This window comes from Gorilla gorilla, chromosome Y (genome assembly GCF_029281585.2).
Source record: "Gorilla gorilla gorilla isolate KB3781 chromosome Y, NHGRI_mGorGor1-v2.1_pri, whole genome shotgun sequence".
In the NCBI taxonomy this organism is placed as follows: Eukaryota; Metazoa; Chordata; class Mammalia; order Primates; family Hominidae; genus Gorilla; species Gorilla gorilla.
In genome coordinates this window covers 8,010,443-8,035,674 of record NC_073248.2, presented here as the reverse complement: position 1 = coordinate 8,035,674, position 25,232 = coordinate 8,010,443, and the positions used below count along the sequence as shown (strand labels likewise).

Sequence of the window (25,232 nt, the reverse complement as noted above, 5' to 3'; positions counted from 1 at the left end):
GCCTGAACCCGGGAGGTGGAGGTTGTAGTGAGCTGAGATCGTGCCACTGCACTCCAGCCTGAGTGACAGAGCGAGACTCCATCTCAAATAATAATAATAATAATAATAATAATAATAATTGTCCTTATAAGAGAGAGGCAGGAGAGTCACAGTCCAGTGAGATATGAGGAGGCAACAGCAGGCCTGAGTGACAGCAACCACCAATGAAGAAAGTCAGCCTTTTCTAGATGTGGGAAATGGAGGGAAATGAATTTCCGTCTTGTCTTAGTCTGTTTTGTGTTGCTACAAAAGAATTCCCCAGGCTGGGTGGTGTATTTTAAAGAGAGGTTTATTTGGCTGGATGCAGTGGCTCACGCCTGTCATCCCAGCACGTGGAGAGGCCAACGGGGGGCGGATCACGAGGTCAGGAGTTCGAGACCAGCCTGACCCAAAGGGTGAAACCCTGTCTCTACTAAAATACAAAACAAAACAAAAAAAAGTAGCCGGGAATGGTGGCGGGTGCCTGTATTCCCAGCCACTTGGGAGGCTGAGGCAGGGGAATTGCTTGAACTGGGGAGATGGAGGTTGCAGTGAGCAGAGATTGTGCCACTGCACTCCAGCCTGGCGACAAAGCAAGACTGCATCTTAAAAAAAAAAAAAAGGTTTATTTGGCTGATGATTCCACAGACTGTACAGGAATTGTGCCTTCAGCATCTGCTGCTGAGAACCTCAACAACTTCCACTCCTGGTGGGAGAGGAAGGGGAGCTGGTGTTACATGGTGGGAGAGGTGGCAAGAGGCAGGGAAGGAGGTACCAGCCTCTTTTTCTTTTTACCTTTTTTTTTTTTTTTTTTTTGGAGACAGAATCTAACTCCGTTGCCCAGGCTGGAGTGCAATGGCATGATCTTGGCTCACTGCAACCTCCGCCTCCCGGGTTCAAGCAATTCTGCTGCCTCAGCCTCCTGAGTAGCTGGGACTACAGGTGCACCTGCCACCACACCCGGCTAATTTTTTGTATTTTAGTAGAAACGGGGTTTCACCATGTTGCCCAGGCTGGTCTCGAACTCATGAGCTCAGGCAATCCACCCGCCTCAGCCTCCCAAAGTGCTAGGATTACAGGTGTGAGCCACCGCGCCCGGGCACCAGCCTCTTTTTCATAACCAGCTCTTTCAGGAACAAATAGAGAAAGAACTCACTCATTACTACAAGAAAGGCACCAAGCCATTTATAAGGAGTCCACACCCCTTGATTCAAACACCTCCTGCCAGGTCCCACCTCCGACCCGGAGAACCAAATTTCAAACTGAGATTTGCAAGGGACAAACAACCAAACTATATCATCACTTTGTCCTCCAGAAGGAACCGGACCTACTAAAAACTGGATTTTTAACCCAGGGAGGCCTGGCACTGTACAATAATAATTTTTTTTTTTTGAGATGGAGTCTCGCTATGTCATCCAGGCTGGAGTGCGGCGTTGTGATCTCAGCTCACTGCAACCTCCTCCTCCCGGGTTCATGCCATTCTCCTGCCTCAGCCTCCCGAGTAGCTGGGACTACAGGCGCCCGCTACCACGTCCGGCTAATTTTTTGTATTTTTAGTAGAGATGGGGTTTCACTATGTTAGCCAGGATGCCCTCGATCTCCTGACCTCGTGATCCACCCGCCTCGGCCTCCCAAACTGCTGGGATTACAGGTGTGAGCCACCACGCCCGGCCATCAATTTTTTTTTTTTTTTTAAATGAGATGGAGTTTTGCTCTTGTTGCCCAGGCTGGATTGCAATGGCGCAATCTCAGCTCACCAGGTCAGTTATTCAAGGAGGAGGCTACACAGTACCTCAGTGGTTGGGTTGGAAGGAGATGCAAAAGCTTCTTGGAGTCTAAGCATCTTTGCGAAATATCACTTTTTTTGAGACAGAGAGATGGGGTCTTAGTTTGTTACCCAGGCTGGAGTGCAGCGGTGCAATCATAGCTTACTGTCAGCTTGAACTCAAGTGATCCTCCCACCTCAGCCTCCCAGATAGCTGGCACTACAGGCAGAAGCCACCACGCCCAGCTAATTTTTGCCTTTTTTGTAGAGACAGGGTCTTGCTGTGTTGCCCAGACTGGTCTTAAACTCCTGTCTCCAGCAATCCTCCAAAGTGTTAGGATTACAGGCATGAGCCACGGCGCCCAGCCAAATATCAGGTTTTTATTATTTATTATTATTGTTTGTTTTGAGATGCAATCTTGCTCTGTCACCCAGGTTGGTGTGCAATGGCGCGATCTCGGCTCACTACAACCTCCACCTCACGGGTTCAAGCAATTCTCCTGCCTCAGCCTCCCAAGTAGCTGGGATGATGGGCGTCCGCTGCCGTGCCTGGGTAAATTTTTGCATTTTTAGTCCAGATGGGGTTTCACCATGTTGGGCAGGCTGGTCTTAAACTCCTGACCTCAGGTCATCTGCCTGCCTTGGCCTCCCAAAGTGCTGGGATTACAGGCGTGAGCCACCGCGCCTGGCCCCAAATGTCATGTTTTTAAATAAAAACATAGAAAATGATATAAAGGTTCACAGCATCATCAAGAAAACAGTTCCCCAGTGTCACGGAGGCGGAGATGTCCATGCCATTCCTACAGCCTCTGGGTCTCAGGTAATTTCCTTCACGGTCAAGACCTCTTCGCGGTAGCCTTTCCCTTCCTCTGGGGTGAATTCCTCCCAGATGATCTGAGAAAAAGGAGGGTCAGGCTGTCAGATCTTCACGAGCTCAGCCTGGGACTCAGTGGGCTGTGTTTATTTTCTTTTTCTCCCTCGAGACGGAGTCTCATTCTATTGCCCAGGCTGGAGTGCAGTGGTGTCATCTCAGCTCACTGCAACCTCGGCCTCCCGGGTTCAAGCGATTCTCCTGCCTCAGCCTCCTGAGTAGCTGGGATTACAGGTGACCGCCACCACAAATTTGACTGATTAGATGAGGCCCACCCTTCCCCTATGTACCTTCAACTGATTAGACGAGGCCCACCCTTCCCCCTTTAGACTTTTGACTGATTAGATGAGGCCCACCCTTCCCCCTATATACCTTCAACTGATTAGACGAGGCCCACCCTTCCCCCTTTAGACTTTTGACTGATTAGATGAGGCCCACCCTTCCCCCTTTAGACCTTCGACTGATTAGATGAGGCCCACCCTTCCCTATATACCTTCAACTGATTAGACGAGGCCCACCCTTCCCCCTTTAGACTTTTGACTGATTAGATGAGGCCCACTCATCCCCTATATACGTTCAACTGATTAGACGAGGCCCACCCTTCCCCCTTTAGACCTTCGGCTGATTAGATGAGGCCCACCCTTCCCCCTATATACCTTCGACTGATTAGATGAGGCCCACTCTTCCCCTATATACCTTCAACTGATTAGACGAGGCCCACCCTTCCCCTTTAGACTTTTGACTGATTAGATGAGGCCCACTCTTCCCCTATATACATTCAACTGATTAGACGAGGCCCACCCTTCCCCCTTTAGACCTTCGAGTGATTAGATGGGGCCCACCCTTCCCTATATACCTTCAACTGATTAGATGAGGCCCACCCTTCCCCCTTTAGCCACCACCAGTTAAATTTTGTATTTTCAGTGGAGATGGGGTTTTACCATGTTGGCCAGGCTGGTCTCAAACTCCTGACTTCGAGGTGATCCACTCGCCTCGGCCTCCCAAAGTGCTGGGATGACAGGCATGAGCCACTGCACCTGGCCAGGGGTTTTTCCTGGGGTAAAGATCTGAGACATATCCACCCATGGGACCTCATAGTTGACGATGAACAGGGTGGTCTTTGGAAGAGCTTGTGAGCATGAAACCTGGGCAGGGTACAGCAGGTGCTAAGCCCCTGGAGCTGATGGAGCTCAGAGAAGGGAAGGTTGAAGCCTGAAGCTGTCATCCTGGCACCTCGATGTGGAGGACCCCTGGGGGTCAGTGGAAAGCGGGGGCCGGGGAGGAGGCTGGCATGGGGGTGGAAGGTAACGGCATGACAGATGGCCAGGTCTAGGATGGGGGTGTGCAAGTGGCAACCAGGAGGATGTTACCTATGTGGCAGGGAAGAGGGCGCTCGGGGCAAACCTGGGCTGGAACTGGAGTTCCCCACGGGAGGAAGACACAGCCCCTGAGCTGGAGAGAGGTGGGTGGGAGAGGGCCACCCACGGGGTCTTGGGATGTGGGTCACGCAAGTCTCTCACCCTTAGTCACCCTCTCTGGGGTCTTGCTGTTCAGCCTCTCTCTTGGACTCTCTGCCTCTTTTCTCTGTCTCCCTCTCTGTCTCTCTTTCCTCCCCCTCTCACCTTCTTCCACCCCCGTCTCTGGGTCTCTATCTCCATCTTCCTGTGTGTCTGCCTCTTTTGGGTTCAGTCTCTGTTTCTCTTTCATCTCTTGGCCTTCGTCTCTGATACCCGGCACCAATGACGTGTCCCCGTGACTAGGCTACAGTCCCCAGTTATTGAATGAAACCATGACTCAGCGGCTGCTACGAAGGGGCTTTGTAGATATCAAGTCCACAATCAGCTGATTTCCAGGAAAAGAGATTGGACTGGAGAATGTGGGTGGGCCTTATCTAATCAGTCAAAGGTCTAAAGGGGGTGGGCCTCATCTAATCAGTTGAAGGTCTGAAGAGGGGTGGGCCTCATCTAATCAGTTGAAGGTCTAAAGGGGGTGGGCCTTGTCTAATTAATAAGCTGAAGGTCTAAAGGGGAAGGGGGAAGGGTGGGCTTCACCTAATGAGTTGAAGGTCTAAATGGGAAGGGTGGGTCTCATCTAATTAGTCAAAGGTCTAAAGGGAGAAGGGTAGGCCTCATCTAATCAGTCAAAGGTCTAAAAAGGGAAAGGTGGGCTTCATCTAATCAGTCAAAGGTCTAAAGGGGGAAGGATGGGCCTCATCTAATCAGTCGAAGGTATAAAGGGGAGGGTGGGCCTCATCTAATCAGTCGAAGGGCAGAAGGGGGAAGGGTGGGCCTCCTCTAATCAGTTGAAGGTCCAAAGGAGAAGCGTGGGCTTCATCTAATCAGTCGAAGGTATAAAGGAGAATGGTGGGCTTCATCTAATCAGTCAAAGGTCTAAACGGGGAGAGTGGGCCTCATTTAATCAGTTGAAAGTCTAAAGGGTAAGGGTGGGCCTTATCTAATTAATAAGCTGAAGGTCTAAAGGGGAAGGGTGGGCTTCATCTAATCAGTTGAAGGTCCAAAGGGGAAGGGTGGGTCTCATCGAATCCACCCAAGATCTAAAGGGGGAAGTGTGGGCCTCATCTGATCAGTCAAAAGTCTAAAGGGGGAAGGGCTGGCCTCATGTAATCAGTCAAAGGTCTAAAGGGGGAAGGGTGGACCCTCATCAGTCAAAAGTCTAAAGGGGGAAGGGTGGGCCTCATCTAATCAGTTGAAGGTATATAGGGGAAGGGCGGGCCTGGTCTAATCAGTCAAAGGTCTAAGGGGGGAAGGGTGGGCCTCATCTAATCAGTCGAAGGTCTAAAGGGGGAAGGGTGGGTCTCATCTAATCAGTCAAAAGTCTAAAAGGGGAAGGGTGGGCCTCATCTAATCAGTTGAAGGTATAAAGGGGAGGGTGGGCCTCAGCTAATCAGTCAAAAGTCTAAAGGGGGAAGAGTGTGCCTCATCTAATCAGTCGAAGGTCTAAAGGGGAAGGGTGGGCCTCATCTAATCAGTTGAAGGTATATAGGGGAAGGGTGGGCCTAATCTAATTAGTCGAAGGTCTAAAGGGGGAAGAGTGGGCCTCATCTAATCAGTCAAAGGTATATAGGGAAGGGTGGGCCTCATCTAATCAGTCAAAAGTTTAAAGGGGGAAGGGCGGGCCTCATCTAATCAGTCAAAGCTCTAAAGGGGGAAGGGTGGGTCTCATCGAATCCGTCCAAGGTCTAAAGGGGGAAGGGTGGGCCTCGTCTAATCAGTCAAAGCTCTAAAGGGGGAAGGGTGGGCCTCAACTAATCAGTTGAAAGTATATAGGGGAAGGGTGGGCCTCATGTAATCAGTCAAAAGTCTAAAGAGGGATGAGTGTGCCTCATCTAATCAGTCAAAGGTCTAAAGGGGAAGTGTGGGCCTCATCTAATCAGTCGAAGGTCTAAAGGGGGAAGGGTGGGCCTCATTTAATCAGCCGAAGGTGTAAAGGAGAAGAGTGGGCCTCACCTAATCAGTCAAAGGTCTGAAGGATAAAAGCTGAGGTTCCCCAGACAAGAGTTTTATTTCCTTTTTAAAAATTTCATCTCCCACTCTGAGAATGCAGGACAGTTCTGCCTCTGGGATGAGCATCAGCCCTGGCCTGACTTTCCAGCCTGCCAGCCTACGGCAACATAAGACGCAGTCCCTGAGCCGGAGAGAGGTGGGTGGGACAGGAGCGCCAGTGGGGTCTCAGGGTGCAGGTCACATGGTTCCTCGCCCTTGTTCACCCTCTCTGGGCTCTCGCTGAGACTAAGTCCGACTCCTCTGTCTTCCCTGTCTCTCTCGGTGTCTCTGTGTGTCTTTTCTCTGCCTCCCTCTCTGTCTTTTTCCTCCATCTGTCTCTCTCTTCCACTCTCATCCCTTGGTCTCTGTCTGTTTCTGTCTGTCTGTCTCTCTCTCTCCCCTCTCCGTGTCCACCTATGTCTCTCTGTTTCTCTCTCTGTCTGTCCTTTTCTCTTTGTCCCTGTCTCTATGTCTCCTTCTCCCTCTCTCTCTCTTTTTCTGTCTGTGTCTTTCTCTGTGTGTCTCTGTCTTTGTCTCTCTCCCCTCTCTGTGCCTCTGTTCCTCTCTGTCTCTCTCCTCTCCCTGCTGGGGATGATTTTTTTGTTTTGTTTTGTTTTTGATAGAGAGTTTTGCTCTTGTTGCCCAGGCTGGAGTGCGATGGTGCGATCTCGGCTCACTGCAGCCTCCGCCTCCTGGGTTCAAGCGATTCTCCTGCCTCAGCCTCCTGAGTAGGTGGGATTACAGGTGTGCGCCACCACACCTGGCTAATTTTTGTAATTTTAGTAGAGACGAGGTTTCTTCAGGTTGGTCAGGCTGGTCTCGAACTCCCGACCTCAAGTGATCCGCCCGCCTTGGCCTCCCAAAGTGCTGGGATGACAGGTGTGAGTCACCGCGCCCGGCCCCCGCCTGGGTCTTTATGTTTGTTGTTTATCTGTCTCTGTTTCTCCATCTCTGTCTCTCTGATTGTCTTTTTCTCTTTGTAGGTCTGTCTTGCTCTCTGTGTGTGTCTCTCTCTCTTTCCTTCTCCCTTTTCTCCCTCCCTCTGTTTCTCTGTCTGTGTGTCTGCCTTTGTTTCTGTCTGTCTGCCTGTTTCCCTCTCTTTTGTGTCTCCTTCTCATTCTCTTCTACATTCCTCTCTCTCTCCTCCATCTCTCTCCCTCCATCTTTCTCTGCCTCTGTCTCTTGTCTCTATTTCTGCCTCTCCTCTCTACCTTCTTTTTTCTTTTGAGATGGAGTCTCACTCTGTCACCCAGGCTGGAGTGCAGTGGTGTGATCTCGGCTCACTGCAACCTCCGCCCCCTGGGTTCAAGCCGTTCTCCTGCCCCAGCCTCCCGAGTCACTGGGATTTCAGGCGTACACCACCACGCCCGGCTAATTTTTTGTATTTTTAGCAGAGATGGGGTTTCACCACGTTGGCCAGGCTGGTCTTGAACCTCTGACCTCAGATGATCCACATGCCTCAACCTCCCAAAGTGCTGGGATGACAGGCGTGAGCCACCGTGCCCGGCCCCCTCTACCGTCTTCTCCTCCTTTTTTTGACCACAACCCTGCCTCAGTTTCTCCTGATGGAGCTCACAGAGATGACTCTGACCCCAACCCTGGAGAAGACCCCGACCCGGGAGAAGGCCCAGGAGTGGGATACAGATTCCAGCCACACCGGTGGTGACGCCGCGGTCCCAGCTGGTGGAGAAGCAAGACGGTCGACACTCAGAGGCCGTGTCCCACGCTCCCCACTCCCCACCTTCCATCCCAGGTCACTGCTCCGCCCACCCCTACCTACCTCGTCTTCCACCTCACCGTTATCATTCAGTTTGTCTTTGATCTGTGGAACTGGCGGGAACAGTCGCTGTATCCTAAGGAACCTGAGACACAGAGAAAAAGTGTGAAGAGAACGAATCCCAGGTCACCAGAGTTCCTTCCATCAACGCCCTGTGCCCAGGGATGCTGCGTGCGGGGTGGCTGCGCTTAACTATGCAGAACTTCACTAAGAATCACCAAGTGACAAAAATCTTAAGGAAGTAGGCCGAGTGCAGTGGCTCACACCTATAATCTCAGCACTTTGGGAGGCCGAGGCAGGTGGATCACTTGAGGTCAAGAGTTCGAGACCAGCCTGGCCAACGTGGTGAAACCCCGTCTCTACTAAAAATACAAAAAGGCTGGGCGTGGTGGCTCACACCTGTAATCCCGGCACTTTGGGAGGCCGAGGCGGGCGGATCACTTGAGGTCAAGAGTTCGAGACCAGCCTGGCCAACATGGAGAAACCCCATCTCTACTAAAAATACAAAAATTAGCTGAGTATCGTGGTGCTTGCCTGTAATCCCAGCTACTCAGGAGGCTGAGGCAGGAGAATTGCTTGAACCTGGGAGGTGGAGGTTGCAGTGAGCCGAGATTGCACCACTGCACTCCAGCCTCGGTGACAGAGTGAGACTCCATCTCAAAAAAAAAAAGAAAAAAAGAAAAAGAAAGAATCACCAAATGACGAAAATCTTAAGTAACTAGGCTGGGTGTGGTGGCTCACACCTATAATCTCAGCACTTTGGGAGGCCGAGGCGGGCGGATCACCTGAGGTCAAGAGTTCGAGACCAGCCTGGCCAACATGGAGAAACCCCGTCTCTACTAAAAATACAAAAATTAGCTGAGTATCATGGTGGCGGGCACCTGTAATCCCAGCTATTCAGGAGGCTGAGGCAGGAGAATTGCTTGAACCCGGGAGGCCGAGGTTGCAGTGAGCTGAGATGACACCACTGCACTCCAGCCTGGGCAACAAGAGCAAAAGTCTGTCTCAAAAAAATACAAAAAAAACAAACAAACAAACAAACAAAACCCCACCTCCAACCCAGAAACCACGCTCTTCAAGGCTGGTGGGATCAAGGCAGGCGTTTCCCCTCTGGAGCTCAGCCCTTCAACATCAGTGACCTCAGACTCCCTGAAGCTGCCCACAGCTGACTGCCTGTTCCATTCCCATCCCTGTGCCTGAGGGGCTGAGGGAAGATTCTAAAAGATTCCTTGTGAGCTTCACTGTGTATTCCTGTAGGATCTCCCATTTTCTCCGTTCTTTTGTTTGTTTTGAGATGGAGTCTCGCCCTGTCACCCAGGCTGGAGTGCAGTGGTGCAATCTCAGCTCACTGCAAGTTCCGCCTCCTGAGTTCAAGCCATTCTCCTACTTCAGCCTCATGAGTAGCTGGGATTACAGGTGCCTGCCACCACACTCGGCTAATTTCGTATTTTTAGTAGAGACGGGGTTTCCCCATATTGGTCAGGCTGGTCTCAAACTCCTGACCTCAGGTGATCCACCTGCCTCGGCCTCCCAAAGTGCTGGGATGACAGGCATGAGCCACCATGCCTAGCGTAGTTCCTTAAGATTTTCATCATTTGGTGATTCTTTTTGTTTGTTTGTTTTTGAGCCGGAGTCTCGCTCTGTCGCCCAGGCTGGAGTGCAGTGGCATGATCTCCGCTCACTGCAAGCTCCGCCTCCCAGGTTCATACCATTCTCCTGCCTCAGCCTCCCGAGTAGCTGGGACTACAGGCGCCCTCCACCATGCCCAGCTAATTTTTTAGTAGAGACGGGGTTTCGCTGTGTTAGCCAGGATAGTCTCGATCTCCTGACCTCGTGATCCACCCGCCTCAGCTTTCCAAAGTGCTGGGACGCCCTTCTAAGAGACAGAAGAGGAGACACAGACACAGAGGAGGAGGTCACGTGGAGACGGAGGGAGAGACGGCAGTGACGCGGCCACAAGCCCAGGGACGTAGGGAGCCTCCAGGGTCTGGGAAAGGCAGAAAGGATCATCCCTTAGAGGTAAAGCCACAGGAGACAGGAAGATACCGCAATCTTTGTACCTGCAGACTGTGTTTCTCTCTTTTTATTTATTATTATTATTGTTATTTTTTGAGATGGAGTTTCACTCTTGTTGCCCAGGCTGGAGTGCAACGGCGTGATCTCGGCTCACCTCAACCTCCGCCTCCCGGGTTCAAGCGATTCTCCTGCCTCAGCCTCCCGAGTAGCTGGGATGACAGGCGCCCACCACCACGCCCGGCTAACTTTTTATATTTTTTAGTAGAGATGGGGTTTCACCGTGTTGGCCAGGCTGGACTTGAACTCCTGACCTCAGGTGATCTGCCTACCTTGGCCTCCCAAAGTGCTGGGATGACAGGCATGAGCCACCGTGCCCGGCCGGGGTCTGTTTTTAAAGTAAAATTTATTTATTTACTTACTTACTTACTTTGAGATGGAGTTTCACTCTTGTTGCCCAGGCTGGAGTGCAATGGCGTGATCTCTGCTCACCGCAGCCTCCGCCTCCTGGGTTCAAGCGATTCTCCTGCCTCAGCCTCCCGAGTAGCTGGGATGACAGGCACCCACCACCAAACTCGGCTAATTTTGTATTTTTAATAGAGACGGGGTTTCTCCACGTTGGTCAGGCTGGTCTCGAACTCCCGACCTCAGGTGATCCTCCCGCCTCGGCCTCCCAAAGTGCTGGGATGACAGGCGTGAGCCAACGCGCCCGGCCAAGGCTGTGTTTCTCTTTCTCAGAGACAGAGACTGGACAAAGCACTTTCCTCCCGGCCTGGCCTGTTTTCCTGGGGGAGGCCCAGATGTTTCACAGGTTACCTTTTAAAGAGGAAGCCGAGGACGATGCCACAGACAAGGGTTCCCACGATCAGGAGCACGTAAATGTACACAGAGCCGAGGTTCCCGTCGTCAGAACCTAGAGAGACACTCAGGTTTGCGTCCGCGGTGAATCGTTGATGGAGGTGTGAAAGGAAATTAAATCTCTTCGGGTGTCCAAATGCATTTAGCCAAAGGGAACAGTCAAGCTGAGAACTGGGCCCAGCAAAGCTGCCTCCCTCTTTTTGGTTCTTAAGTAAGATGGCTCTGAGTTGAAAGGCAACCTGCCTGCCCTATGTTTTGCCCACAAGGAAATTTCTGGTGAGCTGTTAAAACTTCGCCACCATGGGCCGGATGCGGTGGCTCACGCCTGTCATCCCAGCACTTTGGGAGGCCGAGGCGGGAGGATCACCTGAGGTTGGGAGTTCGAGACCAGCCTGACCAACATGGTGAAACCCCGTCTCTACCAAAAATACAAAAATTGGGCCAGGCACGGTGGCTCACACCTGTCATCCCAGCACTTTGGGAGGCCGAGGCGGGAGGATCACCTGAGGTTGGGAGTTCGAGACCAGCCTGACCAACATGGTGAAACCCCATCTCTACCAAAAATACAAAAATTGGGCCAGGCACGGTGGCTCACACCTGTCATCCCAGCACTTTGGGGGGCCGAGGCGGGAGGATCACCTGAGGTCAGGAGTTCGAGACAAGCCTCACTAACAGGGTGAAACCCCGTCTCTACTAAAAATACAAAAAAATTAGCTGGGCATGGTGGTGGGTGCCTGTAGTCCCAGCTACTCAGGAGGCTGAGGCAGGAGAATAGCTTGAACCCGGGAGGCGGAGGTTGCAGTGAGCCGAGATCGTGCCATTGCACTCCAGCCTGGGTGACACAGCGAAACTCCATCTCAAAATAAATAAATAAATAAAAATAAAAGTACAAAAATTGGCCAAGCGTGAGGCATGTCTGTAATCCCAGCTACTCGGGAGGCTGAGGCAGGAGAATCGCTTGAACCCGGGAGGCGGAGGTTGCAGTGAGCTGAGATCACGCCACTGCACTCCAGCCTGGGTGACAGAGCGAGAGTCCGTCTCAAAAAACAAAAAATAAATAAACAAGAAAACATTTCTTACAGGTGCAGTCACCCCGGCCCACCAGACACGAATGCACCTCTGATCATCCCTGTACCCCATTTTGTCTGTGTGATCTGGGAGGTAGAGGTCCGCCAGTGCACTGCAGCTCACATTTTTTCTTCTGTACCCTTTGTTGAGGTGAAAACCGCATACTTCTCAATATCCTGCCCCTTCCCCTTTTCAATTTAGAGCCCTCAAAATCGTCTTCAGAGAAAAGCATAGACCTGTCTCCTGGGCGGCCCAGACCTGGCTTTGAAGAGAGCTTCCCCGGACGGGCACGGTGGCTCACGCCTGTCATCAGAGCACTTTGGGAGGGCGAGGTGGGCAGATGACCTGAGGTCAGGAGTTCAAGAAGAGCCTGACCAACATGGTGAAACCCCGTCTCTACTAAAAATACAAAATTAGCCGGGTGTGGTGGCAGGTGCCTGTCATCCCAGCTACTCGGGAGACTGAGGCAGGAGAATCACTTGAACCTGGGAGGCGGAGATCGCGGTGAGCCGAGATGGTGCCACTGCACTCCAGCCTGGGCAACAAGAGTGAAACGCCATCTCAAAAAAAAAAAAAAAAAAGAGGGAGGGCCGGGCGCAGTGGCTCACACCTGTAATCCCAGCACTTTGGGAGGCCGAGGTGGGCGGATCACGAGGTCAGGAGATCGACACCATCCTGGCTAAAAAACGGTGAAACCCCGTCTCTACTAAAAAAAAAAAAAATACAAAAAATTAGCCAGGCGTGGTGGCGGGCACCTGTAGTCCCAGCTACTTGGGAGGCTGAGGCAGGAGAATGGCGTGAACCCGGGAGGTGGAGCTTGCGGTGAGCCGAGATCGTGCCAACTCCAGCCTGGGCGACAAGAGCGAAACGCCGTCTCAAAAAAAAAAAAAGGAAAAAAAGAGGGAGAGAGCTTCCCCTTGGCCAGGGAGCCGGAATGGTGATGGTTTGACTGGACAAAGACTGACTGATTGTTTCCCAGTGGAGCAGAGGGAGGTGGGGCTTTAGGAGGACTACCAGTGGGGTCCTCCTCTGGCTATTAAGGGATTCTAGCTCATCCACCCTGAAAAAAACACCAGAAAGCAATGTTGCATGACCCCGTATGAGTACGAGACCACGTCCTTCTACTTTTTCTTTTTGTTTTTTTTTTTGAGACAGAGTCTTACTCTGTCGCCCAGGCTGGAGTGCAGTGGTGTGATCCCAGCTTACTGCAACCTCCGCCTCCCGGGTTCAAGTGATTCTCCTACCCTCAGCCTCCCGAGTAGCTGGGATTACAGGCATCTGCCACCACACCTGGCTGGTTTTTGTATTTTTTTTTTTTTTTTGAGACAGAGTCTTGCTCTGTCGCCCAGGCTGGAGTGCAGTGGTGTAATCCCAGCTCACTGCAACCTCCGCCTCCCGGGTTCAAGTCATTCTCCTGCCCTCAGCCTCCCGAGTAGCTGGGATTACAGGCATGTGCCACCATGCCTCGCTAGTACTTTTTTTTTTTGAGATGGAGTCTCACTCTGTCACCCAGGCTGGAGTGCAGTGGCGTGATCCCAGCTCAGTGCAACCTCCGCCTCCCGGGTTCAAGTGATTCTCCTGCCTCAGCCTCCTGAGTAGCTGGGATTACAGGCACCTGCCACCATGCTGGGCTAATTTTGTATTTTTAGTAGAGACGGGGTTTCACCATGTTGGCCAGGCTGGCCTCAAACTCCTGACCTTGTGATCTACCTGCCTCGGCCTCCCAAAATGCTGGGATTAGAGGTGTGAGCCACCGCACCCGGCCGAGTTTCTGTATTTTTAGTAGAGATGGGGTTTCACCATGTTGGCCAGGCCGGTCTCGAACTCCTGACCTCCGGTGATCCTCCCTCCTCGGCCTCCCAAATTGCTGGGATTACAGGCGTGAACCGCTGCACCTGGCCCTTCTCTGGTTATTAAGGGAGCCAACTCATCCGTCCTGAAAAAACATCAGCAAAGCAATGTTGCGTGACCGAGTAGGAGACCGCCTCCTTCTTTTGAGCCACAGCGATAAGCTCAGAGCCTGACACTACTCCCAGCGACGTGCTCAACTCAATCTCAGCGCCCAGGACAGAGCACCTGACCTCTGTGCCTGCTCCAAGGTGGCCGCAGAAGGCACAAACATCCCTTACCTCTGTCCAACGCTTACCAAATTCAATGGCTTCACTCCAGGAACTCCAATTCAAGATGCGGACGTCTGCAGCTCTGATCTTCACACTATGTTTCGCTCTGGGCTCAGAGCTTGGAAAGTTGTATCTATTTTCCAAATCACCAGAAACAGTAATCTTTGGAGGAAAAAAGAAGGTTAGAGATAGGTTGGAAAGTTGTATCTATTTTCCAAATCACCAGAAACAGTAATCTTTGGAGGAAAAAAGAAAGTTAGAGATAGGTTGGAAAGTTGTATCTATTTTCCAAATCACCAGAAACAGTAATCTTTGGAGGAAAAAAGAAGGTTAGAGATAGGCGTCTTCCGTGTGGGGGAAAAGGTTGCCTTTTTTCGTTCTTTTGTCTTTTAAATTTTTTTCTCCTTTTCTTTTGTTTCTACCACTCTGAATGCACTTGGTCTGATCGGGTCTTTGAAGCTAAGCAGAGTCAAGCCTCGTTAGTATTTGGATGGGAGACAAGTTGGGAAAATTTGGGTGATGTAGGCTTTAAACTTTTTTATTTTATTTTATTTTATTTATTTATTTTTTGAGACGGAGTCTCCCTCTGTAGCCCAGGCGGGAGTGCAGTGGCACGATCTTGGCTCACTACAACCTCCACCTCCAGGGTTCACACCATTCTCCTGCCTCAGCCTCCCCAGCAGCTGGGACTACAGGTGCCCGCCACCACCACGCCCGGCTAATTTTTGTTGTATTTTTAGTAGAGACGGGGTTTCACCATGTTAGCCAGGATGGTCTCGATCTCCTGACCTTGTGATCCGCCTGCCTCGGCCTCCCAAAGTGCTGGGATTACAGGCATGAGCCACGGTGCCCGGCCTTTTTTATTTTATTTTATTTGAGACACACTCGCTCTGTCGCCCACGCTGGAGTGCAGTGGCATGATCTGGGCTCACCGCAACCTCTGCCTCCCGGGTTCATGCTATTCTCCTGTCTCAGCCTCCCACGTAGCTAGGATTACAGGCGCCCACCACCATGCATGGGTAAGTTTTGTATTTTTAGTAGAGATGGGGTTTCTCCATGTTGGCCAGGCTGGTCTTGAACTGCTGACCTCAAGTTATCTGCCCGCCTCAGCCTCCCAAGGTGCTGGGATGACAGGCGTGAGCCACCGTGCCTGGCTAAAATTTTATTTTCTGAAACAGAACTTGTTGGCCAGGTGTAGGGGTGGGTGCCTGTAGTCCCAGCTACAGGCTGAGGCTGTAGAATCTCTGCAGTGAGGCTGAGGCAGGAGAATCGCTGGGAGGTGGAGCTTGCAGTGAGCCGAGATCGCACCACTGCACTGCAGCCTGGGGGACAGAGCGAGACTCCGTCTCAAAAACAAATACATACATAAATAAATGATTCAGGATCAACAACTGATATTAACAGACCTTCAGATGGATAGTTTAGCAAGGGATATTAAGATCCCGAAGTCTAGCATACTCATCGGACAGAGGAGGATACCGAGGGTCAGAGTGGCCGCGAGACTTGGTAAATACCCAGCAACAGTACTCACTCTAAAAGCATTTTAGAGGGGGACATAATCTCCTTAGGCAGTCACTGGAATATATTCTTAACCCACGTAGAGGAAAGAGGAATAAAACGGGAAAATCAGTAGAACAGGCTGAGCATAAATATTCCAACCATTGGGACATGAAGGTTGAGGCCGAGAGCAGACCCTGCCCAGTGAGAACTATGAGGGGCCTCACCCGTGTGAGATCTGCGTCCTCCGGTTCAGGATCCACCGTGTCCACCCCTGGGCCACACTGGCACCAAGAGTCCCATAAACCAAGACTGTAGGGTTATACTGGGTTCGTGGAGACTGTAGGGTGACGCTAGGGTTGTGAGTGGTTCAACTGTATGTCGGGCAGAATATTCTCCTGTCTACACTGGATCCAGGTAGACATGGGGCAGGCTCTCCTTCTTGTCTACACTGGGTCTAGGGGGAGGTGGGGCGGGGTCTCCTCCTGATCACACTGGGTCTAGGCAGACATGGGTCGTGGGTAGGGGACTATAGGGTTACACCGGGGGTCATGTGGGGTTACACTAGGGGTCGTGAGTAGGGGACTGTAGGGTTCCACCAGAGGTCATGGGTAGGGGACTGTAGGGTTCCACCGGGGGTTGTGAGTAGGGGATTGTAGGGTCACACTATGGCTCCTGAATAGGGGACTGTAGGGTTACTCCAGGGGTCATGGGTAGGAGACTGTAGGGGTCGTGAGTAGGGGACTGTAGGGTTCCGCCAGAGGTCATGGGTAGGGGACTGTAGGGGTCGTGAGTAGGGGACTGTAGGGTTCCGCCAGGGGTCATGGGTAGGAGACTGTAGGGTTACACTAGGGGTTGTGAGTAGGGGACTGTAGGGTTCCGCCAGGGGTCATGGGTAGGAGACTGTAGGGGTTGTGAGTAGGGGACTGTAGGGTTCCGCCAGGGGTCATGGGTAGGAGACTGTAGGGGTTGTGAGTAGGGGACTGTAGGGTTCCCCCAGGGGTCATGGGTAGGGGACTGTAGGGGTCGTGAGTAGGGGACTGTAGGGTTCCGCCACAGGTCATGGATAGGGAATTGTATGGTTACACTAGGTGTAGTGACTAGGGCACTATAGGGTTACTCCAGGGGTCATGGGTAGGGGACTGTAGGGTTATGCTAGGTGTGGTGAGTAGGGGATTGTAGGGTTATGCCAGGGCTCACGGGTAGGGGACTGTATGGTTACACTAGGGGTCATGAATAGGGAACTGTAGGCGTCGTGAGTAGGAGACTGTAGGATTACTCCGGGGGTCGTGAGTAGGGGACTGTAGAGTTACACTAGGTGTGGTGAGTAGGGGACTGTAGGGTTACACTGGAGGTCGTCGGTAGGGGACTGTAGGGGTCGTGAGTAGGGGACTGTAGGGTTACACTAGGTGTGGTAGGTAGGGGATTGTAGGGTTAAACTAGGTGGACGTGGGGCAGGGTCTCTTCCTGTCTACACGGGGTCCAGGTGGTTGTGGGACAAGAGCTCCTCCTGTCTATACTGGGTCTCTGTGGAGGTGGGGCAGGGTCTCCTCCTCCTTACACTAGGTGTGGTGAGTAGGGGACTGTAGGGTTATGCTGGAGGTCGTCAGTAGGGGACTGTAGGGGTCGTGAGTAGGGGACCGTAGGGTTACACTAGGTGTGGTGAGTAGGGGACCGTAGGGTTACGCTGAGGGTTGTCAGTAGGGTCCGTGGTTTCACTTACCAGTAGGTTTTCCGTGCCAGGCTGGGTATTCTAGAAATAAAACAAAACACAACACAAGGCTCACTGTTTCCATTTCTAAAACACTGTAGATGGTTCACACAGTGTCTCCCCTGGTGTGGGCACCGAACAGGAAAGAGTCCCTGTGGAGTGGCAGGCAGGTCTCCCTCCACAAACCCCGAATCTACAAGACAGGTAGGATGAGGAGCTGCAAACACAGAAGTCTTCCTGGCCAGATATCTTCCTGTAACCCATCCAGAAAGGTCCCACTGGCCTTGGGGCAGGGTATTCTCCTGTCGTCCAGGTAGACATGGGGCAGGCTCTCCTTCCTGTCTACACTGGGTCCAGGTGGTTGTGGGACAAGATCTCCTCTTGTCTACACTGGATCGAGGTGGACGTGGGGCAGGGTTTCTTCCTGTCTACACTGGGTCCAGGTGGTTGTGGGACAAGAGCTCCTCCTGTCTACACTGGGTCCAGGTAGTTGTGGGACAAGAGCTCCTCCTGTCTACACTGGGTCTCCATGGAGGTGGGGCAGGCTCTCCTTCTTGTCTACACTGGGTCTCCATGGAGGTGGGGCAGGCTCTCCTTCTTGTCTACACTGGGTCCAGGTGGTTGTGGGACAAGAGCTCCTCCTGTCTACACAGGGTCTACGTGGAGGTGGGGCAGGGTCTCCTCCTGTCTACACTGGGCCCAGGAGGTTGTGGGACAAGATCTCCTCTTGTCTACACTGGATTGAGGTGGACATGAGGCAGTCTCTCTTCCTGTCTACACTGGGTCCAGGTAGTTGTGGGACAAGCGCTCCTCCTGTCTACACTGGGTCTCCATGGAGGTGGGGCAGGCTCTCCTTCTTGTCTACACTGGGTCTCCATGGAGGTGGGGCAGGGTCTCCTTCTTGTCTACACTGGGTCCAGGTGGTCGTGGGACAAGAGCTCCTCCTGTCTACACTGGGTCTACGTGGAGGTGGGGCAGGCTCTCCTTCTTGTCTACACTGGGTCTCCATGGAGGTGGGGCAGGGTCTCCTTCTTGTCTACACTGGGTCCAGGTGGTTGTGGGACAAGAGCTCCTCCTGTCTACACTGGGTCCAGGTAGTTGTGGGACAAGAGCTCCTCCTGTCTACACTGGGTCCAGGTGGTTGTGGGACAAGAGCTCCTCCTGTCTACACTGGGTCCAGGTGGTTGTGGGACAAGAGCTCCTCCTGTCTACACTGGGTCTACGTGGAGGTGGGGCAGGCTCTCCTTCTTGTCTACACTGGGTCCAGGTGGTTGTCGGACAAGAGCTCCTCCTGTCTACAATGGGTCTACGTGGAGGTGGGGCAGGGTCTCCTCCTGTCTACACTGGGCCCAGGAGGTTGTGGGACAAGATCTCCTCTTGTCTACACTGGATCGAGGTGGACATGAGGCAGTCTCTCTTCCTGTCTACACTGGGTCCAGGTAGTTGTGGGACAAGCGCTCCTCCTGTCTACACTGGGTCTCCGTGGAGGTGGGGCAGGGTCTCCTCCTGTCTACACTGGGTCTCCGTGGAGGTGGGGCAGGGTCTCCTCCTGTCTACACTGGGTCTCCGTGGAGGTGGGGCAGGGTCTCCTCCTGTCTACACTGGGTCCAGGTAGACATGGGGCAGGGTCTCCTTCTGTCTACACTGCGTCCAGCTGGAGGTGGAGCAGAGGCTCTCCTTGCTTGTGGCATCGTCCCCCACACCTCCCGGTCCAGTTCCTGGTTCCACGGTTGCAGGATCATCCTTGTCCACCTTCCCTGCAACCTCCTTCAAGGTGGCTTCACAGGCCACAGACCGTTCACCTCTTCCTCCGCTACCCGAAGTGCGTTCACCCCAGAGTCACCGCTCACCACCCACCCATCCTTCCCCCAGGCCGATTCCCCGGGATTCCCAGGCTCCTGTGCGGGCGTGTCCCGTACGCCTCCCTCCTGGTGCCCAGCCCCGGGGAGCTCTCACCGACCTTTCTGTGGATGTCCAGCTGGTACTGAAAGTCCAGGTACGACAGCTTCTGATAGGTCCTGGGCTGTTTCCACCGTACGAGGCAGTGCGTCCTGTTGCAACGTACGGTGACATTGCTGGGAGGGTTGAATCGTTCTGTAACGAGGGCGCAGGACACACCTCTGAACCTGAGAGGTCCTGTCTACACTGACTCCAGGTGGAGGTGGGGCAGGGTCTCCTCCTGTCTACACTGGGTCCAGGTGGAGGTGGTGCAGAGTCTCCTCCTGTCTACACTGGGTCAAGGTGGAGGTGGAGTAGGGACACCTCTTTGACTACACTGGGTCCAGGTGGAGATGGTGCAGGGTCTCCTTCTGTCTACACTGGGTCCAGGTGGAGATGCGGCAGGGTCTCCTTCTGTCTACACTGGGTCCAGGTGGAGATGGGGCAGGGTCTCCTCCCGCCTACACTGGGTCCAGGTAGATATGGAGTAGAGACACCTCTTTGTCTACGCTGGGTCCAGGTGGAGGTGGGGCAGGGTCTCCTCCTGTCTACACTGGGTCCAGGTGGAGGTGGTGCAGAGTCTCCTCCTGTCTACACTGGGTCCAGGTGGAGGTGGGGCAGGGTCTCCTCCTGTCTACACTGGGTCCAGGTGGAGGTGGAGTAGGGACACCTCTTTGACTACACTGGGTCCAGGTGGAGATGGTGCAGGGTCTCCTTCTGTCTACACTGGGTCCAGGTGGAGATGGGGCAGGGTCTCCTCCTGTCTACACTGGGTCCAGGTGGAGATGGGGCAGGGTCTCCTCCTGTCTACACTGGGTCCAGGTGGAGATGGGGCAGGGTCTCCTCCCGTCTACACTGGGTCCAGGTAGATATGGTGTAGAGACACCTCTTTGTCTACGCTGGGTCCAGGTGGAGGTGGGGCAGGGTCTCCTCCCGTCTACACTGGGTCCAGGTAGATATGGAGTAGAGACACCTCTTTGTCTACGCTGGGTCCAGGTGGAGGTGGTGCAGGGTCTTCTCCTGTCTACACTGGGTCCAGGTGGAGGTGGGGCAGGGTCTCCTCCTGTCAACACTCGGTCCAGGTGGATGTGGACTAGGGACACCTCTTTGTCTACACCGGGTCCAGGTAGATATGGAGTAGAGACACCTCTTTGTCTACACTGGGTCCAGGTGGAGATGGGGCAGGGTCTCCTCCCGTCTATACTGGGTCCAGGTAGATATGGAGTAGAGACACCTCTTTGTCTACACTGGGTCCAGGTGGAGGTGGGGCAGGGTCTCCTCCTGTCTACACTGGGTCCAGGTGGAGGTGGGGCAGGGTCTCCTCCTGTCTACACTGGGTCCAGGTAAACGTGGAGTAGGGACACCTCTTTGTCTACTCTGTGTAGGGAAAAGAAAGAGAGATCAGGGGGCCGGGCACGGTGGCTCACACCTGTAATCCCAGCACTTTGGGAGGCCGAGGCGGGCGGATGACGAGGTCAGGAGATCGAGACCATCCTGGCTAACACGGTGAAACCCCGTCTCTACTAAAAATCCAAAAAAATTAGCCGGGCGTGGTGGCGGGCACCTGTCATCCCAGCTACTCGGGAGGCTGAGGCAGGAGAATCACTTGAACCCGCGAGGTGGAGGTTGCAGTGAGCCGAGGTCGCACCACTGCACTCCAGCCTGGGTGGGCGACAGAGTGAGACTCCATCTCAGAAAAACAAACAAACAAACAAACAAAAAGAAAGATCAGACTGTTACTGTGTCTATGTAGAAAGGAAGGTAAGAAACTCCATTTTGATCCGTATTTTGAACCACTGTTTTGCCTTGAGACGCTGTTAAGCTGTAACTGTAGCCCCAACACTGTCCTCACAGAAACATGTGCTGTGTCTCGTTAACAATAGGTTTGCAGGCAGCATGCTTGGTAAAAGTTATCGCCATTCTCCACTCTCTATTAACCAGGGACACCATGCACTGCGGAAAGCCGCAGGCACCTCTGCCCGAGAAACCTGGGTATTGTCTGAGGGTTCCCCCACTGAGACAGCCTGAGATATGGCCTCGTGGGAAGGGAAAGACCTGACCATCCCCCAGCCCGACACCCGTAAAGGGTCTGTGCCGAAGAGGAAGTCCTCTCGTGGTTGAGATAAGAGGAAGCCCTCCGTCTCCTGCCTGCCCCTGGGAATGGAATGTCTCCGTGTAAAACCCGATCGTACATTCGTTCTATTCTGAGACAGGAGAAAACCGCCCTGTGGCTGGAGGCGAGATATGCTGGTGGCAATACTGCTCGGTGACTCTTTGCTACACTGACGTTTGGGTGGAGAGAAGCATAAATCTGGCCTGCGTGCGCATCCAGGCATAGTAGCTTCCCTTGAACTTATTTGTGACAGAGATTCCTTTGCTCATATGTCATCCTGCTGACCTTCTCCCCACTATCACCCTGTCCTCCTGCCACATTCCCCTTGCCGAGATAGTGAAAATAGTAAGCAATCAATACTGAGAGAACTCAGAGACCGGTGCGGGTCCTCCGTATGCTGAGCGCCGGTCCCCTGGGCTCACTGTTCTTTCTCTATACTTTGTCTCTGTGTCTTATTTCTTTTCTCAGTCTCTCGTCCCACCTGACGAGAAATACCCACATGTGTGGAAGGGCTGGTTGCCTTCACACTGGGTCCAGGTAGAGGTGGGGCGGGGTCTCCTCCTGTCTACACTGTGTCCAGGTAAATGTGGAGTAGGGACACCTCTTTGTCTACACTGGGTCCAGGTGGAGGTGGTGCAGGGTCTCCTTCTGTCTACACTGGGTCCAAGTGGAGGTGGTGCAGTCTCCTCCTGTCTACACTGTGTCCAGGTAAATGTGGAGTAGGGACACCTCTTTGTCTACACTGGGTCCAGGTGGAGGTGGTACAGGGTCTCCTTCTGTCTACACTGGGTCCAGGTGGACGTGGAGTAGGGACACCTCTTTGTCTACACTGGGTCCAGGTGGAGGTGGTGCAGGGTCTCCTTCTGTCTACACTGGGTCCAAGTGGAGGTGGGGCAACTACCATGTACAGGAGAGATACCCACTGGGGCAGGGGTTCCAGGGTGGGAGGTGGGGATGGGCTTGGTGGGCAGGAGTCACACTTCTGTGAGAGTCCTAAGCCTGAAGAGGCTGGGAATGTCCAACGGGATGAAGGAGTCCATGGGTGGGATGTGGTGGGCTTGGGAAGAGGAGAGCATGTGGGCATACGGGACTGGCTCCAAAAGGCCAGCCAGGAGCAGGGCACTGGGACACGAAGAGGTGCTGGTGAGGAAGAAATGAAGAAAAAGAGGAAGGAAGGAGGAAATGAGTGAAGGAGAAGGAAGGAGAGGAAGAAGGAATGAAGAAGGGAGGGAGGAGAGAGGGAGGGAGGAGAGAGGGAGGGAGGAGAGAGGGAGGGAGGAGAGAGGGAGGGAGGGAGGGAAGGAAGAAGGGAGGGAAGGAGGAAGGAAGGAAGGAAAGGAGGGAGGGAAGGAAGGAAGGAAGAAAGGAAGGGAAGAAAAGGGAAGAAAGAAGAAAGGCAGGGAGGAAGGAAAGAAGGAAGGAGGTAAAGAGGTAGGTCAGGTGCAGTGGCTGACGCCTGTAATCCCAGCACTTTGGGAGGCTGAGGCAGGCAGATCATCTGAGGTCAGGAGTTCGAGACCGGCCCGGCCAAGATGGTGAAACACTGTCTCTACTAAAAATACAAAAATTAGCCGAGCGTGGTGGTGTGCACCTGTAATCCAAGCTACTAAGGAGGCTGAGACAGGAGAATCGCTTGAACCTGGGAGGCAGAGGTTGCAGTGAGCTGAGATTGCGCCACTGCACTCCAGCCTGGGTGACAGAGTGAGACTGTATCTCAAAAAAAGGAAAGTTAAATCAGCTCAGTTCTAATTTGTTACAGCACCAAAGTTACACAGATTTTTGTTTGTTTGTTTTTGAGACAGAGTCTTGCTCTGTCGCTCAAGCTGGAGTGCAGTGGCACAATCTCACCTCACTGCAACGTCCACCTCCTAGGTTCGAGTGATTCTCCTCAGCCTTCCGAGTAGCTGGGATTACAGGCACGTGCCACCACGCCTGGCTAATTTTTGTATTTTTAGTAGAGATGGGGTTTCCCCAAGTTGGTCAGGCTGGTCTCAAACTCCCAATCTCAGGTGATCGGCCTGCCTCGGCCTCTCAAAGTGCTGAGATTACAGGTGTGAGCCACCACACCTGGCCTCAGTTACACAGATTTTAAGGCAGATTCCATTTCACCTATAAACAATAGGAAAATCATATGTGTTATTCTCACCTATTTTCTTTGTGTCCAAAAGTGAATCGAAGAATTGGATGCCAATTTCTCGGCTGGTTCCGTTAACCAGAAAGTAATTGCGAGACGTTAATCCTGACAGGTTATCCAGGTGACATCCCACATGGGTTCCTGAGTCTTGTATGTAATAAGGACACCGGATCTCCTTCCTTCTCCTGAAAGATTAGAAAGTGCTCAGAGAGCAATCAGGAAAACAAAACAAAACACAAAAACACAAAACAAAACAAAAACAAACACAAAACAAAACACAAAAACACAAAACACAAAAACACAAAAACACAAAACACAAAAACACAAAACAAAAACACAAAAGAAAACAAAACACAAAAACACAAAACAAAACACAAAACACAAAACAAAAACACAAAAGCACAAAACAAAAACAAACACAAAACAAAAAAACACAAAACAAAAACACCAAAACACAAACAAAAAACACAACACAAAACAAAAACAAACACAACACAAAACAAAAAACACAAAACAAAACAAAAACAAACACAAAACACAAAACAAAACAGAAACAAACACAAAAAACAAAAACACAAAAACACAAAACACCACAAAAACATGAAACCAAAAAAACACAAAAACAAAAGAAAAACACAAAAACACAAAACAAAACAAGAACACAAAAACACAAGGCAAAACAAAAAGAAACACAAAACAAAACAAAAAACACAAAACAAAACAACAACCAAAAAAACAGGCCAGGCATTGTGGCTCACGCCTGTAATCCCAGCACTTTGGGAGGCCAAGATGGGTGGATCACGAGGTCAGGAGTTCGAGACCAGCCTGGCCAGCATGGTGAAACCCCGTCTCTACTGAAAATACAAAAATTAGACGGGTGTGATTGAGTGCACCTGTAGTCCCAGCTACTTGGGAGGCTGAGGCAGGAGAATCACTTGAACCCTGGAGGGAGGCGCAGGTTGCAGGGAGCTGAGATCACATCACTACACTCCAGCCTGGGCGACAGAGCAAGACTCTGTCTCTAAATACATATATGGGGCCTGGTGTGGTGGCTCACGCCTGTAATCCCAACACTTTGGGAGGCCAAGGCAGGCAGACCACTTCAGCTCAGGAGTTCGAGACCAACCTGGGCAACATGGCAAAACCCCGTCTCTACTAAAAATACAAAATTTAGCTGGATGTGGTGGCGGGCGCCTGTAATCCCAGCTACCTGGGAAGCTGAGGCAGGAAAATTGCTTGAACCCAGGAGGTCGAGGTTGCAGTGAGCCGAGGTGGCACCATTGCATTCCAGCCTGGGCAACAGAGCAAGACCATGTCTTAAAAAAAGAAAAAGGAAAAAAAGAAAACCAGCATGATTTTTTCTCCCATCCCTGCATTCCTCATAATTCTTCACATGAGGTGAACACTTACTTTGAGTTTTGTATGTACAAAAAATACTGGACGTCATGGGGGGCTGTCGGACCCCTCGCCCAGGTGCAGTTCATTAAATCCGCATTGTAGATGAAACAGGAGAAATTCTGAGCAGCGGTACCCTCCCTTCCTGGGAAGAGGTAGAAACAGAATAATTTTCACTCCGAAGTTCAACGGGATGCACTTTGATGCTGGCAGGGTGGTGGGGCCAGTGCTGTAAACGGATCCCTGAGCTGTCCTGCTTACCTGAATTTGGATAAAGCAGTTTCTGTTGAAATCCTCTTTGACTAGTATTCACGTGAACCTCAAATGTGACTCCTCCATGCAGACAGATTTCACGAAATGTGCACGAACATTCGTTGTTACTGAGCTGAAGAATTGCAACCAGACAGAGCCGATTAGGAAACAACCTTCTGTCTCCTATAGTCTTCAGGCT

General features: G+C 52.2%; 1 protein-coding gene across 2 annotated transcripts in view; it reads right to left on the bottom strand.

The window, feature by feature from the left end:
* Positions 1-558: 558 nt before the first annotated feature.
* Positions 559-25,232, bottom strand: part of LOC129530148 (granulocyte-macrophage colony-stimulating factor receptor subunit alpha) — a 47,177-nt gene continuing 22,503 nt past the window's right edge. The window contains exons 5-13 of one of the 2 annotated variants that reach the window (XM_055377213.2): positions 25,043-25,166; positions 24,797-24,926; positions 23,399-23,571; positions 19,162-19,295; positions 17,214-17,243; positions 14,020-14,155; positions 10,764-10,860; positions 7,955-8,019; positions 559-2,677 (exon numbers count right to left, since the gene is read on the bottom strand). In XM_055377213.2, coding sequence (XP_055233188.1) covers positions 2,490-2,677; positions 7,955-8,019; positions 10,764-10,860; positions 14,020-14,155; positions 17,214-17,243; positions 19,162-19,295; positions 23,399-23,571; positions 24,797-24,926; positions 25,043-25,166 — 1,077 coding nt within the window. In that variant the 3' untranslated portion in view covers positions 559-2,489. Of the gene's footprint in view, positions 2,678-7,937; positions 8,020-10,763; positions 10,861-14,019; positions 14,156-17,213; positions 17,244-19,161; positions 19,296-23,398; positions 23,572-24,796; positions 24,927-25,042; positions 25,167-25,232 lie in introns of both variants that reach the window. The other variant, XM_063703412.1, reaches the window with a different exon arrangement.